The sequence below is a fragment of the Macrotis lagotis genome, chromosome 3, assembly GCF_037893015.1.
Source record: "Macrotis lagotis isolate mMagLag1 chromosome 3, bilby.v1.9.chrom.fasta, whole genome shotgun sequence".
Classification (NCBI taxonomy): Eukaryota; Metazoa; Chordata; class Mammalia; order Peramelemorphia; family Peramelidae; genus Macrotis; species Macrotis lagotis.
The window spans coordinates 129717744-129735733 of NC_133660.1; the positions used below are offsets into that span (position 1 = coordinate 129717744).

The following is a 17990-nucleotide window of genomic DNA, read 5'->3' on the forward strand; positions in this document are numbered from 1 at the left end:
AACTGGGGTGTATTTTTACCCTAAAAGAATATGTCTGTTAGCCTTATCAAAATAATGTGGAATACCTTATTTGTTGACATCTCATTTTAAAGCCAAGCATCCGATGCTTGTTGAGTGTAAGGAAAACAGTACTTGCCTTGCCAAAGTAAAATATTTAACTCGGATAATGCTCTTGAAATGAGTTAGGTCCAGGTTCTAGGATGCTCTTTCTAGTCCTTCAAACTAATCCTCTCCTTGAAGAAACTCAATGTTTACCTGCAAGGATGCTTTTTCAGCAATTTATTTTTTAAAGATAGTTGACATTGCTTTCTGGATGGGATCCATCCCATGTTAATTGTAGCTATTATGGAGACGTTTAAATAAAATAAATCTAGCCATCCATAAAGTAAGCCCGTGTGGGCTAGCTTGTTTTTGTTTTGGTCCTGATAAACTGTGAAATGCTGTGTTTTTCCTGTAGCTCTCCTCTTCCATGAAATCTGCGATCTTTCCACTTGATTTGGGAAGGACCCTTAATTACTGCTGTCATTAGCACCTACTGTTCAAAACAGTCTGTTCCAATGTGCTGTTAGTCTCACCTCCAAGTCCCTGCTTGTTTGGTTTAAAACATATTCTAAGGGCAAGGGGGGAAAATAATTGCCTTAATAACAACAAATGATAACATGTGGCGAATTCAACGAGAGTCAAGTTTCTTGGATCTCCAAGTTTCTCGTCTGGGTTCCAGTTTTCCAGTCTCTGTCTGACTTTCTTTAAGTGGCCATACATCGGTTGGTTAAACATGGGAGTCTAGGTTGCCAGGGACCTTAAAAAGAATCCAAAAGACAGTTTACTCCTTCACCTCCACCTCCCCCGACCCCCACACTCACACGGATAAGCCCAATGTTTCTGCCTGGTCATGCACAGTCCTGCAAGATAATGCATAAACGTATCACAAACAATTTGAGCCTGCCTCAGATCTCACTTGGAATCAGGAAATCAAGCCCCAGAGCTCCAGCACACGCGCGCACGCGCACGAACACGCACACGCACACGCGAACGAGTCACCCCCCCCTTCCCCACGCACACACACACACACACATACATACACATACGTTCACAGGTCAAAAGTTGATTCATTCCCGAGATCCCTCAGGATCTTTCTTTTTTTTCATTTTTTTTTCCTGGCAGCTGCGGCTTCCCATTCTCAGAGGGCAGTTGTAGGGGTTGGGGGCGTGGGGAGGGGGTGAGGGGAGAGGGAGCCGGAGAAGGATTGGTGTGTGCCTTCCCCCACTCCTGCCGGGAGAGAGTCCGGGCCGGGTTTTGCTCCTTGTCCCGGGGTTCGGTCCCCCGGCCTCGCGCGGCGGCTGCTTCTTCGCCCCCGCGGCCGCCGCCGCCGCCGCCGCCGCCGCCGCCGCCGTCGCTGCTGCTGCCCAGCCGGGCTGCTGCTGCCACTACCATCTCCGGGCTGCTGCCGCTCCCGCTGCCGCTGCTGCTGTGTTTACTGAGCTCTCTTGTCCTGATATCACTCCGCTGGCATGGAGGAGGAGGAGGAGGTGGAGGAGAGAGAGGAGGAGGAGGAGGATGAGGAGGAGGAGGAGAGCACTTGATCATTGTGATGGTGGCAGGAGGAGCAGCCGCAGCCGCAGCAGCAGCAGCAGCAGCAGCAGCAGCAACAGCAGCAGCAGCAGCAGCAGAAGCCAACCAAGCCTTGGGGGCTCTTATCAGCTCGGCCTGTTGTTGGGTTTTTGTATTTTTTTTTCCAAAGGACTTCACCGATCTACTTTTGCAATCCCCCCCCCGGGATTGTTCCTATGTTTACTTCCCCCCAACCCGGAGGATTTGATATTTAGGTTCCTGTGAAATGCAACCGAGCAGCCAAAGTACTTTGAGAACACGGGGCGGCATAAACACCAAAACTTTTTTGTGGAAGGAAAATGCAATAAGAAAGCTCGCTGTCTTTTGATGCTGTGAGTGTAGAGCGAGTGTGTGTATTGTGTGTCTGCCCGGGGTGCCACTGGCTGTGTGCGAGTGTGTGTGGTGTGTGTATGTGTGTGTATATGTATGTGTGTGTGTGGGGGGGGGTTCTTCCTTCTCCCGAATATAGGGGAGAAAATGCTTGCCAACCACCGGAAATCTCCTGGAATTTATTAGAAAATAATGGATTATAAAAAGAAGTGAGGGAAGGAACGGATCTCCCGCTGAGTTGCAACCCGATTTGCTACTCTTCAGTTTGTTTGATTGTTTTTGTTGATAGGTGTCTCTGATCACACCTTCTTCAATATTATTTTTTTTGGGGGGAGCGTTACAGTTTAAAAAAAAGGAAACAGCAGCAACAACAACCCCCCCTCAAGTATCCCCCCCCCTTCTCCCTCCCCTCCGGCTCTGGATCGGTGTTTCCATCCATGTGCTTGTGTGCTCCCCCGCGTTCCACTTAAAACTATTTTAATCCTGGACCCAAGGAGGAGGCTGATAGGGGGGTGGATACAAAAAGTTCTTCCAAAATAGTGTGCACGGGGAGCAGGATGGGGGATTTCGCAGCCCCCGCCGCTGCCACCGCGAATGGCAGTAGTATTTGCATGAACAGTAACCTGAACAGCAGCCTCGGCGGGGCCGGTATCGGTGTGAATAATACTGCCAGTAGTACGCCCGCTACACCCAGTAACAATCACCATGCTGGCGGTGGCGGCGGCGGCGGCGGCGGCGGCCCCGGGGGCAGCGGCGGCGGCGGCGGCGGCGGCCCGGGGAGCGTCCCCAAGCACAGCACCGTGGTGGAGCGGCTGAGGCAGCGCATCGAGGGCTGCAGGCGGCACCATGTCAACTGCGAGAACAGGTACCAGCAAGCCCAGGCGGAGCAGCTGGAGCTGGAGCGCAGGGACACGGTGAGCCTCTATCAGAGGACCCTGGAGCAAAGGGCCAAAAAATCGGGGGGCGGGGGCGGCGGCGGCGGCAGCAAGCAGCCCCCCCAGCACCCCAGCAAACAGCAGCAAGATGCAGAGGCGGCCACGGCGGAGCAAAGGAACCACACTCTGATCATGGTGAGGGGACCATCGGGGCTGGGGGACACCGGACTGGCTCGCGCGGGGGGCTGGGGAGGGGAGCGGCCCGTTCGCGGTTCGATGGGTGGCCGTCGGGGTTGGGGGGGGCGGCTGACTTGGGCAGGAGGGGAGCTCTGGGGAAGCGCACCGATGGCAAGTAAACTTTTCCTGGGAAAAGGCAGTGATACCTGTTAGGGTTGTCAGATGTGAGGGGGCGCGGGGTGGGGTTGGGGAGACGGGAAAAGGGGGGGTTCAGAAGGGGAAGAAGGACCCCGCAAGGAGAGTCTTCTAAGTAAGCTGTTTGGAAAAGTTTTTCCCCCCCTTTCCCTAAGAACCAGTTTGAAAGAGGATGAATCTGGAGTTGAAAGTCTGCTCCTCCTCCTTTGCCTAGCTCTCCACCCCCCAGCTCTTCCTCTACCTCGCGAGGCTGGTTTCTCTCCCCTCTAATCCCCCCGCCCTCCCTCCCCCCTTCGAGCACATCCGCTTGGGCTGGGGGAGGAATAGATGCTGTGATTCTGGGGAGGTCCCATTTTCTCCCCAAGAGGAGAAAGGGAGAGGGGGGGAAACATCTCCCTTTCCTTCTTTGTTTTAACAAAGTCTTAAGAGTTTTGTGAATGAACTTTTTTTGGGGGGTGGGGGGAGATGTGCGCATGGAGTGTGTGGGGTGTGTGTGTGTATGTTTTGTGTGAGTGTGTGTGTGTGTGAACGCGCGCGCGGGCGTGGGTGCACGCCGCTTGGAAGGCTTTTTAAACTCTGCCTTGGCAAGGCAGGTGAAGGGGCGGGGAGGAAAGTAAGACTGGGTCTGCCGCTCCTGCGGCGGCAGGTAAAGGGGAAAGTTCCCCCGGGAGCCGCGGCTACCAGCTTCTGGATCCGCACTCCGCCGGCCCACTCCCATTTTCCCTGCAAACTTCCCCTCCCGAGACTGTGCTCTTCGCTTCCGGAACCATCCCACACCTCTCCCCTGCCCCCCTCCAACTTTCCCCGAGGATCTTCCCAAGTGGCGAGAAGCGCCGGGCGGCTGCCAGCGCGAGGTGTGGGAGGCTGGGCTGCGGAGGCTCGGGCTGGGGGCGGGGGTCCGCCTGCCAATTGCATAACTTAGCAAGTAGGAAGTCGCGCGGTGCCGGCCCCCGAGCCGGAGGGAAGAGGCCTCCAACCTGCCTGGCCGCCTGGACTTGGCCTCCCCGGCTCTGGTCCTCGCCTGGCTTCTCTCTACTGCTCTTCCTCCTCCTCTTTTCTCTTTCTTCCTTCCTTCCCTCCCTTCTCCTTTTCTCAGGATTGATGAGCAGCTGGGGAAAGCATTTATTTGCACTACAACCCAAACACCATTGATTTCCCCTCCACCCCAGCCCCTCGCAGCTTCGTTCTCCGTGTGCGTGTGGCCAGGGCCGACAGGGAGGGTGCTGTGTCCGAGCTCGCTCCCCGGACGCCCGGACGCCGTCGGGCACAGCTGGCTAGTGCGCCCCCGCCCCCGGGGGAGGAAGGGGGCTGCTTTCTACTTGCCCAGCCCGGGAGGATCTTCTCTTTGGCGCTCCGGGGTTGGGAGAGATGGAGGGGAGGGGGGGCAGGCGGAGAGGTCAGCTTCTGTTGGGCGCTAGGTTTGGGCATTTCCGTGACAAAGAGCCGAAGGGGTAGGGGGAGGGCTAGGATTGTTTCTGTCTTTTCCCACTCACTCCCCCTCCCATCTTCGCGTCTCTCCTCTTCTCCCCCCCCCCCCCCCCCGCCTGCCTCCCTCCCTCCTTTTCTTCCCCCCTCACCCCACACGCGAAGGGGAGGGGGGCAATTTGTTTATCTCGGTCTTAAAGATATCTCTCTTCCTCCTCCCGGGGCTCCGATGCTGTCTCAGCCCCTCCTCCCCTCGGCGTGATCCTTTGCAGGCCGGCTGAGCAGCACCTTCTCCCCCTCCTCCTCCTCCTCCTCCTCCTCCCCCCTTCACGCGCCTTCCCTCCCTCCCACCTCCAGCCTTTGGACGGCCTGGGAGGGGAGAGGGGTGGTGCTTTGTCCACGGCTCCAACCTCCTACCTCGGAGCCGGGGAGCTAGGAGGTGGCGAGCCGCTACGGCGACGCCCGCTACTACTAATGTCCCCCTAATCACTGGGAAGCCCCCAAACACCCTCCGCGTCTGGCTGGGGGCGAAGGAGAGAGGGAGGGAACACACCGGGAGCCAGGGAGCCAGGGCCAGCGCTGCGGGAGAGAGCGCTTCAGCTAGGAGGATCAGGAAGAAGATTGTATACTCTGAGACGCCAAGAGAGAGAGACACTGGGAAAAGGCTTCTCGCTTTTACAAACAGGAAGCCGAAAACCACTGACACACTGTAGTTTTCCTGTACACAAAGACGGCTTCAGTTTATAGATCTTTACCTTTCTCCTGTTTACTCTTTCACTTTCTATCTCCGCCCCCCCCCCCTCCATGTCACCTTCTGGAGCCAGGTCCACAGTTCCCCATCCTAGTTCTCTCTGCTGAGGCTGCTCATTTTTGCAAAAAGCAGTATTTGAAAGATGTTTTTAAAGTCTCCCTTCTCTCCTTCAGCTGTATCCAGCCCTTTGTTGTGCACGGTTCTCTCTGTGCATTAGATTTTAAGATCCTTGAGGGCAAGTCCCGTCTTTGGCCTCTTTATATTTCCAGCATTTAGCTGCTTGATACATTTCTATTACTGAGATGTGGATTCTAGATTTTAAGGATTTGGTCTGTTGTAATTGTAACACTGTTTCCCTCCCCAGCATCACCTCACCCCTATGGTCCCTCTCTTTTTCCTCTGGACCTATGGTTTCATTAGTGAATTCTCCCTATGGAAACTCTCCCCCAGTACAGACTGACAACTCCTTTCTAAAACTGGACGCTGAGTCACTGAAGTAGTTTAACAACTATCTAAGCCAAACCTGTGTCAGGTACCCTTTTAATATCTTTTATTCGATGAAAAGGACCAAGATAAAATGGGTAACCAGAAAGTTTTTTTTGGTTTGAGGGATCCTATTCTTCCCCCACCCCGCACTGGGGCATCATTACAAAAGGCAGGTTCTCAGCATTAGGATCTTCAAAGAATTTTAGAGATCAACACCTTATTTTTTTTTACAGTGGAGAAAACAGGTATGAAGCAGGGAAGTGGCAAAAGAATCCCTAAATCAAAAGCCAAATCTTCTAATATTGTCTAATATTGAAATTCACGGATCTGAGTAGATTTTATCCCCAATTACAATTTCATAGCCTGATGTAACTAGTACACTGATTGAGAGGAAGAAGAGTTCGATAAAACTTGCTTGAAGATAGGCCACTTTGTTCTGTCATTTTTTTCTTTCAGTATTTCCGGTTTATGGATTAAAGATCTAGCTACCCTTGAGGGCTCTGTAGGAACAGCTCCAAGTTGACTGTCTTCTGTCTTTTGTGCTCTGACAGGTCTCCTTGGAAAGGGGATGAGGTCAATATAGGATGTAACCTATACTGTATGTGTTATTAAATACTCTCACAGTGTTTATGTACATAGTTCTTTAAAACTTTTGTATGACTTCAGAAATTTCAGTTCTCTTTCTATTAAAAAAAAATAAAATTTTATCAAGCCTTTTTTCTTCTATATCACATTCATTGCTAGGTAACCCATTCTATTAGTTACAAAAAAAGATAGTTATGAAAAATCAGTGCTCCTTGTGAGTAGGGCTTGTTTCATGCTTTTTTATCCCTGCATCTAACAGAACAGCTTGGACATAGTAGGCACTTAATAAATATTTGTTACTTGATTGATTAATCATACCTAACATTATGCTGTAATCGTCTTTACTGACACCTGCTGAGGAGGTAGGCTTCATTTGTTTTTCCAACTTGATATCTACTTTTCAGGTTATAATATTAAACTGGGGAGAGGGATTTGATGTTAATTAGTATATTTTTTAAAAAATCACTTTAGCAGTTGAAAGTCTAGAACATAAATTAATGTAGAAGTTACAAAATCTTGAAAACTGGAATCTCAAGATTTCAGTCTTAAAGGATGTCTGACTTTCACTTTCCTTAACTTGTCCTTTATTTTTATGCTTGCTTTTGGATAGATAGTTGATCTTCAGATTTGGTTGGGCACTTAAAGGCTACTAAAAGGTCTTGAAGGCAGAATACCTTATCCTTTTAGTGAGATTGCCATTAACTCTCTAGCCGAGAGCCTTTGGGTAAGGCACATCATATTTCCAGGCCTCAGCTTCCTTATCTGTTAAATGGAGGGGTTGGGAAGAGGACTTAAACCCTGAGATGCCTTCTGGTGCTGACTTTCTAGAATCCTATGAAAGCAATCATCAATCAGAGCTTAATAACTATGAAAATAGACATTTTTTTCTTTTTTTGATGTTGGTGAGTTCCTTAGACTTCTTATAATAAGTTCTATATGTCAGTTTTTTTCTTTCTTTTCCTAGAATGGGTTATTAAGTGAAAGTTATGTTTTTATTATTTTTTTCTTGTTATAGATAAGAGTAAGCTTAGGGAGGTAGACATCTGTCTTGGTTCAGGGCCATAGTGAAAGATCTGGGTGTACTGCAAGCCTTCACGACAGTCAAGGTTGATATGACCTGAACTCCTTTCAATAAATTGGATAGAGAAGGCTGAGGTTTCAAGGTGGACATATCTCAATCCTTTTCATTTCTTTGAAGTGAAATAAAAAAAAAGACCATATGTTGTAAAGCTATATTAAAAATCTAAACTATTTTAGTTAAGCAGAGTCTTCATTTATTAAGCCTGGTGCTTAATACCAGGAGAGAGACAACAAAGTTTGTATAAGCCTTGTTTTCTTCCCTGGAACAGTTTACAAGCCTTTAGTCCAATGACAAACAGCCTCACATTTATATATATAGTTTCCAGGTTTGTGGGTGCTTTTCTCTATGGCCATGTAAGATAAGTTATCCTTGGTGGATTATATGATTTATCCCTCTTTTCAAGAAGAGAAAACTGAGGCTCTCAGGGATTGAGAGTGTGGCCAAGATCACAGAACTAGTAGGCATACAAGGAAGGTTTTTGGACTCAGATTTGCTGGCTCCTAGTCTGGCTCTGTGTACCATACATCAGATGTCTGAGGGACCTATATATGAAGTCTGATGGGGGTCAAGGTCAAGGAGTATTTGAGCTGTACTTTGAAGGAAACTGGGAAAGTTCAGAGGTAAGAGAGTCAGGAGAGAATGAATTCCAGAGATAAGGGAGGACATCCCTACAAAGGCATCAAAAGATCATTCCTCTGATTTCTATTATTTAGAATTGAACAGAACCTTAGATATAATAACTAGAATTTATAATAGTGCTTCAAGTTTGACAAAGAACTTTAGAAATATTTCATTTGACCTTCATAATAGTCCTGGAAGGTAGGTGCTTTTATTATCTCTATTTTATGGATGGGGAAACTGAGGCATACAGTTGGTTTTTTTTTTTGTTTGTTTTAGCTACTCAGGATCATACAGCTAGGAAGTGTTCAAAGTAAGATTTGAACTCAGGTCTTCCTGAATCCAGATCCAGTGCTCTAGTTACTATATAATTATCTGTCTTTAATGTCAAATAAGGAATCTAGAAAGATATTAGTTCAAACTTCTTATTTTACAGATGAATAATCTTAATTCTTAGAGAGGGACTGTGACTTCATGAAGGTCACATAGGTTGCAAATAACAAAGCTGGAATTTAAGCCCAAGTTCTCTGATTCTAAAAAAAAGTGTTAAGATAATTAGTGACCTCAAAGGCTATTTAGTTCAACCTTCTGATTTTTCAGATGAAGAAACTGAACCTAAGCAAGTTAAATGATTTTTCCAGGAATAAGCATCAGAGGTAGGATTTGAACTCATCCCATTTTCAAGTTTTATTGTTTATTTGTTTTAGTCATATCCAACTCTTCTTAAACATCTTTTATTAAAAAAATATTTATTTAAGGCAATGGGGTTAAGTGACCTGCCCAAGCTCACACAGCTAGGCAATTATTAAGTGTCTGAGGTCAGATTTGAACTCTGGTTCTCCTGACTCCAGGGTCAGTGCTCTATCCACTGTGACAACTAGCTGCCCCCTTGTCCTATTCTCCTTAACCACTTCTTTGGGGATTTTCTTGGCAAAGATCCGAATCTGGTTTGCAATTTTTTTTCCTCCAGCACATTTTACAGATGGGGAAACTGAAGCAGAGTTAATTGACTTGCCCAGGATCACTCAGCTAGTAAGTATACAGTGCTCCAACCACTTTGTCACCCAGCTGCCTCCATTTTCCACATTGCCAATTTTCTTTCCATTACATGATACTGCCTGGCTGATACCATTAAAAAATATTCATAGTCACTAATGGAACTTTGCTTGCTGGTGGTATTGGGAATACAAAGTCTTGATTCACTTGGGAAGATGGGAGAGATAATTTTCAGACACAGGGTAGGTAAGTTTAGAAAGGTGCTATCAGATAGATGTACAGCAGGCAAAGGTTTCTCAATTATTATTTAGAAGGGAGTTGTCCCATTTCAACCACCTTCCTCAAAGTTATTTTCAGTGCCTCCTTATACTATTATTGTTATTCAATACTTTGTTTCACTGGGTTCTCCAAGAAATGTATGAATAAAATAGAAGATAGACTGATGACTTGGTGAGGGCAGGTGCTTGCTGGTTGTTAGGCAAACCTTGTGTTCTTTATATTAAAAGAAATCAGGGAAAGCCCCCACCTTGTTGAATATGCTCTTCCATAGTAAATTAGGGGAAGACAAAACAAGAGTGGTACAGAATGGGAAGGCATGGGGGGCTTGTCCTTTGAATCAATGGATGGATCAAAGAGAACACTGATGCATTCGACCATTTGGGGATTCATCATTTTAGTAGCAGATGAATTACACAATGATTTGCAAAACATTTAAATATGACATAACCCCTTCCCTGATGATCTTACTATCCCCATAATTTGAACATTAAACAGTTAGTTGCCCAGGGAAGGGTATTGGCAAAATTGCAATTGATCCAAAAATTTGGCACCCATCCCTGGAATGAATCCAGGAAACATCAAGAAAATGTTTCATAAAGTTAGTTCTTCACAAACTAATATGGTTTCCCTTTCCTGTGGTTCTGAGTATAAGATTCTCACTCAGAATTCAGGATTTTTTTGGCTTATTGGGATTGTAATTATAAACCCTTTAGAAATCATTTTTACAATCTATCACCCTTTTCTTAGATATTTTCCTATTCTCTTGCTATTTGGGGTGAAAGGAATAATGAGTAAGTCAGCTAGCATTTATTATGCACACACTTATCTGCATACATTTATATACATGCATGTGTATCTATTTACACATGTATATCTTTTTTTTTTTTTTTTTTTTTTTTTAGGTTTTTTGCTAGGCCAGTGAGGTTAAGTGGCTTGCCCAAGGCCACATAGCTAGGTAATTATTAAGTGTCTGAGACTGGATTTGGACCCAGGTACTCCTGACTCCAGGACCGGTGCTTTATGCACTGCGCCACCTAGCCAATGCACTGTGCCACATAGCCCATCCACTGCGCCACCTAGCCACCCCCAATATCTTTCTAATAAAAATAACATTGTAATCTTTTGAAATGCATTCTTAGAAGGTGTACAGTGTAACTCTTTAGGAAGATCATAGAAAAATGTTAGAAGAGACTTTAAAGGTTATCTGGTACTACATTCTCATTCTGCAGATGAAGAAATCCCAGAAAGATACTAGAACTTGCCCAAGATCACAGAGGTAATAAGTTATGGAACAGATTGAAAGTGAGACTTCCAATTCCAAATCCATTGCTCAACTCTACTTCATATCACTATTAAAATTGAGTTTTTAAAATTTCCCAAAAGCATTTTTTAAAAAGTCTCCAACCTATTTAGTTCTATTATTTGGCAGAGGAAGACCTGAATTTGTATTCTGCCTCAGGAACTCACCAGCTCTGTTACTTTGGATTAACATTGCTGTGCCTCAGTTTATTAATCCACCAAATGGGAATAATCATACCACATACCTCATAAGGTATAACATAGCAACAACAGCAACAAATTTCTTGACTCTATCCACTAGAAGAATGAGATGATGGGATTTGAAATAGGAAAGGAGCCTTAGATATCATTTAGTACATTGCCCTCCCCAACTTTTTAATAGATGAGGTGAATTTTTGCAGGCCTCTGCCTGCCCCCTGCTCTGAAATAAATGAATAGATTCACATGCTTCATTGACTAACATTTCCTGGAGAAACCAGGTTGAGAATTTAGAACATTAATAAAAGTACTCCTTGATTACTCTCTAGTTAAAGATGTTGTCTGATAGGGTTTCTCCCATTTGTGGAGAATAAAAATGGGAATGGAGACTTGGTTTTCTTTATTTTTTCCTAAGAGGTGTTGCTTGTGAAGCTGATCAGAAGGTCAGCCCTCTTTCTGTTTTCTCAGTTGGATAGATGCCAGGCATAGTCCTCTATACATCTTAAAACTGTAAGATTTATTAACTGCTATGAGATATTTCATTCCCTGCTAAACAAGTGCTGGTTAACTAACAATTATGCTTCCATCCTACAGCCTTGTGTTTTAGGATAATTAATCCCACTCTTGTTTCAGGAGTGATTTATTCCTCCCCCCCCATATACATTATGCCATAGAAAACTAGGGAAATCAATTGGTGAAATCCTCTTCTTTTTTAATAGTAGCAACAATAATGGTCACAATGGACACAACAATTTGAAAATGACAGATTACTTGGTATATACTATCTCATTTGTTCCTCACAGCAAAAAAAAGGCACTATTTTTAATTCCCATTTTATAGATAAAGAAACTGAGGCTCAGACAGGGTAGGTGACTTGCCCTTAGGGTGGGGAGAGAAGTAATTTCTCCAGGGTCACACATTTAGTAAACAGCAGAACTACAGTTGGAACCCAGATTCTCTGATGACTACAAATCCAGTGCTGGTTTCTATCTGTACTTGGACCCAGCTGTTTCAATAGTTGATTACTTACCCCCTCTGTGAATTATTTGGAGATGAGGGTGAGGTAGGGCACTTTTCTTCTTTTCTGTGAATCCCCTGCTGTGAGCCTTTTGGCCTTTTCCCTGCTGGTTAGCACCTCAACTAAAGAACAGGCAGCTCAGTAAGGAGAGAAATTAAGTTGTGTTTTTTGTAACTGTTTTGAATATTCAGAGAAATTGGAACTTGAAGCCAATAGAGGAAATGAATTAGGGTTGGCTTTGGCTTTAGAACTGGAAGGAACCATAGGGACAGTTCAACATCCTCTTCTTTACAAACACTTTACAGTGGAGGAAACCGAGGGACAGAAAAGCTAAGGGACTTGTCTGAGGTTGTGTAGTTATTAAACATTATTAAATCCAGGATTTAAACTTGGGTCTTCTGCCTCCAAATCTAGAACTGTTTAATTACATTGGACTTCCTTGTCCTAAGCTATTCCTTTGCTCCTTTCCATTAGCACAGACAACATAGAATCATTTGACATTATTATTTTACTTATAAATTGGAGCAGGTACACAATTTAGATTGTCCAGGTGTCATCTAGTAGCAGGATAATGCCCAATCAGATAATTCTATACAATTAAAAAAAATTTTTTTATCTATTTAAAGCAATGGGGTTAAATGACTTGCCCAAGGTCTCACAGTTAGGCAATTATTAAGTGTCTGAGTCTGAATTTGAAATCAGGTACTCCTGACTCCAGGGCCAGTGTTCTATCCACTGTACCACTTAGCTGCCCCTCAACCAAATAATTCTAAAGTATACAGTAAGCTTAGTGGGGTATTATAAGAGAAAGATCACCTAAATTCTGAGAAGAAAAGCTAGTACAGCAGGGCAAATTGGGAAGATTTATATAGGTCATGATTAAGAATTCCAACAGGCAAGAATGGAGAAGGAGACAGAGGACTCACAAAGTGAGTAAAGACAACAAGGCCATGGTGGGTTTAGGAGAGAGGATAGAGGATAGTTCAATTTGACTAAAGCATGGAAGGAAGTGAGATGAATTAAGAGGGAAAAGAGGGCTTTGAATGACAAGTAGAGTTGTTTGAACTTTAGTAGTGAACCACAAGAATCTTTGAGCAGAGGAATAATGCCACTGGAGACATACATAAATAAAAATGGTTTGGCAAGGGTATGGTTGGATTGGAGAAGAGAGATAAGGAAGGTGAGAAGCCCTGTTAGGAGATTATTACAGTGGTGGTGGTATTGTTCAATTGCTTCAGTCATGTCTGGTTACTTTGGGATTTTCTTGGCAAAGAAGTAGTTTGCCATTTTCTTCTCTAGCTCTTTTTATTTTTTTTAGTTTTTGCAAGGCAAATGGGGTTAAGTGGCTTGCCTGAGGCCACACAGCTAGGTAATCATTAAGTGAGGTCAAATTTGAACTCAGGTCCTCCTGACTCCAGGGCTGGTGCTCTATCCACTACACCACCTAGCCGCTCCTCCAGCTCATTTTACAGATGATTTTTTTTACAAAATGACAGATGACATTTTTCAGAGACTGAGACAAGCAGGGTAAAGTGACTTGCCTAGGGTTACACAGCTAGGAAGCATCTTAGATCAGATGAGAACTCAGGAAGTTGAGTCTTCTTGATTCTGAGCTCAGATTGTGCCACCAAACTTTTGGTTAGACCATTAGGTGTATGCCAATAAGAACTTGCCCCAGGAGAGTAGAAGCAAGAGGAATAGAGAGGATGATATATATGTAAGAGGCATTGAAAATATTTATTGAGAAACAATTGATATGTTCAGTGCTGTTTGAACAAGAGTAGAAACACTATGTCCAGTTCTTTGTAAATGTAAATTCTGACCACAGAGGACCCAGCAAAAAGAACCACATAGTACCTAGAATCATGAGAATATTGGTAAAGTAGAAAGGCCATTGGACTGAGAATTTGGAAACCTGAGTCTAATTTAGGTTCTGCCAATAACTAGCTATATGACCTTTGACAAGTCTCTTCATCTTCCTGAAGCTCAATATGCTTATCTACAAAATGAAGGGATTGAACTAGATAATCTTAGTATGAGCCTAGAATCAAGGAATGAACTGGTGAAGCTTGATCTAGGGCAGACAGGTGGGAATAACTCAAATCCCTGTGATTGTTCTGAGGCAAAAGGCAGCATTCAATGGTAGTAGTGAGAACTTACTGCTCAGGAATGAAATGTGAATAGCCTTTTGTAGAGGAGTAAACAGTCAGCTGTTTGAGCCTTAGAATTCTATACTTTAGTGTTAGTAGGGACCTTAAGAGATCTAGTCTTGGGGCTTTTAACATTTTTGTGTCATGGAACTCCTTGGAATAAAGTTTTCAAATGCATCCAGAAAAAAATACATGGACACTGATTATATTGAAGTATAGCTAACAAAATTTTTTTAAAACCTAATTCAAAGATCCCAGTTTAAGAACATTTTTTATCTAATTTGACCTTATCATTTTACAACTGAAGGAACTGGGACTTAAAGTTGAGTTGTCCTAGGTCATTTGAATGATTTGAATCCATATCTTCCATTTCTTTTGCCATGCTCTTCTGAGAAGGTGATAGTTCCCACTATATCATGGGAAGCTTTTATATAATACCTAACTGTGACCTGAATATTTCTCATTATCTTACCTTGATGTCTCATTTCAGAATTTATGTATTCTCTTTTCCTTTTTGAATCAGTCCTAGAAAATTCAACCATATGATCTGGAGCATGTGGTAGCATGGGGTGAAGAAGGGAAAGAGGGAGGGGATGTTGGATTTGAGAATACAGTGATTATAAAAGGGTCAACCAAAGATTGAATAAAACCTAATTCATAAGCTCTCTGAACCTAGGGAGCCTGACCAGTTCAGACACTTGGGAAAGTGAAGGCAGGGAATATTTAGAAAGGAGAGTTCTAAGACAAGGATAAGATCTTTCAGATTGACTTTAATTTGAAACCCAAGGCCAGAGGTTTGAAGACTGGATCCTGCATGTGTTCTCCAAATTTATGGTATGTATAACTTGAATTTTCCTTAGGAAAATACACCATAGTCCAAAGCCTCAACATTTTAATTTCATATTTAGGAGATTGCAAGAGGCAATGGACTATAAAAATTGCTAAGGTTTGCAGAGCGCTTCCCATATATGATCTCTTTTGATCTGTAAAACAGTCCTCAAGTTGGTGCTATTCTTCTCATTTTTATAAGGGAAACAAACATATGCAGAGAGAGAGGACTTTGCTCATGCTTGCCCTCCAGTTCAGTGTCCCACCAGGATTCTGACTTCAGTTTTTCCCTACTTGAAGATGAGTGCTCTGGACACTGTGTGACCTTTGAGGTCATCTAGTCCAATCCCCACATTGGAGAGAGAAGGAATTTGAACCCCCAGAGAAATAAAGTGATATGCCCAGTTTTTACTCAGAGTGTAAATAAAAGAGAATTTGAATGCAGATCCTCTGACTTCAAATTACAGAATATCAGAGTTGGAAGCAACCCCAGTAGCCATCTAGTCAACAATAACCTTCTTTAATATATTAGCCAGAAGTGGTCTTTATGTTCAGCTTTTGCTTAAAGACTTCAGGAGAGGGAAGGAATTCCCTCCCCTAACAACCATTCCACTGTTCTGTATTTCTCACTGTTAGAAAATTATCCCTACATCAAACCTGAATTTATCTCTTCATATCTACCATTTATTAAAGTTCTAAGTTCTTCTTTCTAGGGCCAAACAGACCAAGTCCAGAGTGTAAAACTTGTAACTATTATAGGTGATAGAAAAAACCTAGGGTGTTATCATAACCCTTCAGATATCTGAAGACAAATATCACATCTTCCTAAGGTTCCTCACAGATGTCTCTTAAGTTTTCTCTTTTCGAGACTGAATGTCAGTCAGTGGTTCAATCAACCACTACTCATATGATATGACCTCAAGGTTCTTTCCCCCTGATCACACTGTCTTTTCTATACGGTCTTTAGGTTCTCGGCTTCCTAGAATTTGCCCACTAGTCCTGAACACATAAACTGAACACAGGACTCTAGATATGACCTACCCACACCTGAGGCAGTGGTGAATTGGGATTATCATTTCCTTATTCCTGGTCTAACTTTCTGGTTCATTTCCACCTGAAGCATCCTTAAGATGATTCCTTTCCTCTTTGCTCCCATCCATTTTTACTTCTTAGTGAGGTTATGATAGATCCAAGGGCATTCAAGAAACAAAAGAAAGAAGGTTGGATAGTATAGCCCAGAAAAGAAGTAGAGAAGTGTATTGAGAAGGAAAGAATGATCAGAGCATTCCACAGAGTGAAGCATTAGGAGAGGGGAATCCTTCAGGACATGGTTGACAGTCAAACAGGAAGGGTTTTGAGATGTGGGTAAATAGTTCCATGCAGAAAAGAACAGACATTTTCTGATATGTAGGTACAACTGTGTGCATTGTTAACAGAAATGATTGCAACATGAAACCTTTGTACATTTTTCTTGAGGGAAAATAACAAAAATTTGAAAGACTAGGACTTTTTTCCCCTTAGCATGAAGAAACTGATTTTTAAAAAATATTTTAATTACAATTGGCACCACCATTTTAATGACATTAGAGTTCCTGTTGGATATGGCCACCATGAGGCAGAAAGATGATGTTTGTGGCATAACTAGAGTTTATCCTCCTTTGAACTGGGACAGAATATAAATAATTTAGCAAAATAATTAATTTTAAAACATTTCTACTTCCATGTTTTTCCTTCTGACTTTTCAAATCTTTATCAAAGCTTGTAGAAAACTGACTACAAAAGGGCTCTTGAGCCTTCAACTACATAACATGTTTAATTGGGCATGAGGAGATACTGTTGCTTTATGGTTGTATCTCTTGTTTCTCTCCTAATTCTGATATCCATTGACAGATTACATAGATTTAGAGGGGCCTTAATGTAAAAAACCTATCTGGAATCATAGAATCATAAGCTGTTGGAACTGGAAAAGAAACCTTTTTCTTCCCATCCTTCTCTCTCCTTCTCCTCTAGATATCAATTTACTCATCTGTAAATTTGAGGAGGTGGCCCAGCTCATGTCTGAGTCTGCTTCAGAGTTTCCCAAGCTGAGTTACTCCCCAACATGTGAATAGAGATTCCATGAACAGTGTTCGAGCTATGTCCATCTGTTAATGGATTTATGATCTTATTGATGAAGGTATTCCCTCTAATATCTGCCATAACCAATTTGGTCCTTTTCATCCTATGGAACTCTAATCCTTATCCTTCAGCAACTCACCCCTGCTATTTCTTGTATCTCACTCTCTATGACTAGACCTCCTTCTTGTCATTCATCTCTCTGATGACATTTTTTTTAGGTCATTTCTCTTGAATAATTCCTTGTTGGTAATGAGCTGTAGTCAGCTCACACCTACTATATGCTTCTCTATTGCCCTTTGGGTGACAGTATTTTTAAAGCTATTCGTTATGAAATGATATGTGCATAAATTGTAGTTCTTTGTGACATAATTTTTGGTATGAAAGTAGGTTTAATTTCCTCCCTCATCTCCCCCAATACTGGAATGTTCCTAGCTTGAGGCTCCATTTACAAATTCTGTCAGCATATTTTAAGCCCCAAAGTGTTCTTTGACCAAATTACGGTGGGAAATTCTGGTGTAGTTCAACTGTCTCATTTTACAGTTATATGGACTTAAGATACCAAGAAGTGACATTACTTGCTTAGGGTCACACATTTAGTAAACCAGAACTGGAATCTTCCTGGTCCAATGTTCATTGCGTTCTCCTGTCTTTGTGGGGCACCATTTGTAAGTGCAGTGTGTCACGGCTGTGTTTGGCTAAAAAAGGATTTCTTGCTTCACAATCCTAAAAGCAACATGCTACTTCTGTATCTTGTTTCCTGGTAGTGAGTTCTTGTTTTCTCGTGCTTTGCTATTAGACCTGTACAGTGGATCAGTGATTCAGAGGCAGACCAAAGAAAAGGGCTTTGAACTTTAGCATATAATAATAAAGGGACTAAAGGACAGTCATAAGGAGGCAAGAGAAACCAAAAAAAAGGGAAAAATGAAAGTGGAAGCAGTATCTTGTATGGACCAGATGGGAGAAAATGTGT

General features: G+C 43.3%; 1 protein-coding gene across 1 annotated transcript in view; it reads left to right on the forward strand.

Moving 5' to 3' along the window:
- Positions 1-1577: 1577 nt before the first annotated feature.
- MAML3 (mastermind like transcriptional coactivator 3) overlaps positions 1578-17990 on the forward strand; it is a 545688-nt gene continuing 529275 nt past the window's right edge. The window contains exon 1 of the mRNA XM_074229268.1: positions 1578-3011. Coding sequence (XP_074085369.1) covers positions 2499-3011 — 513 coding nt within the window. The 5' untranslated portion in view covers positions 1578-2498. The remainder of the gene's footprint in view (positions 3012-17990) is intronic.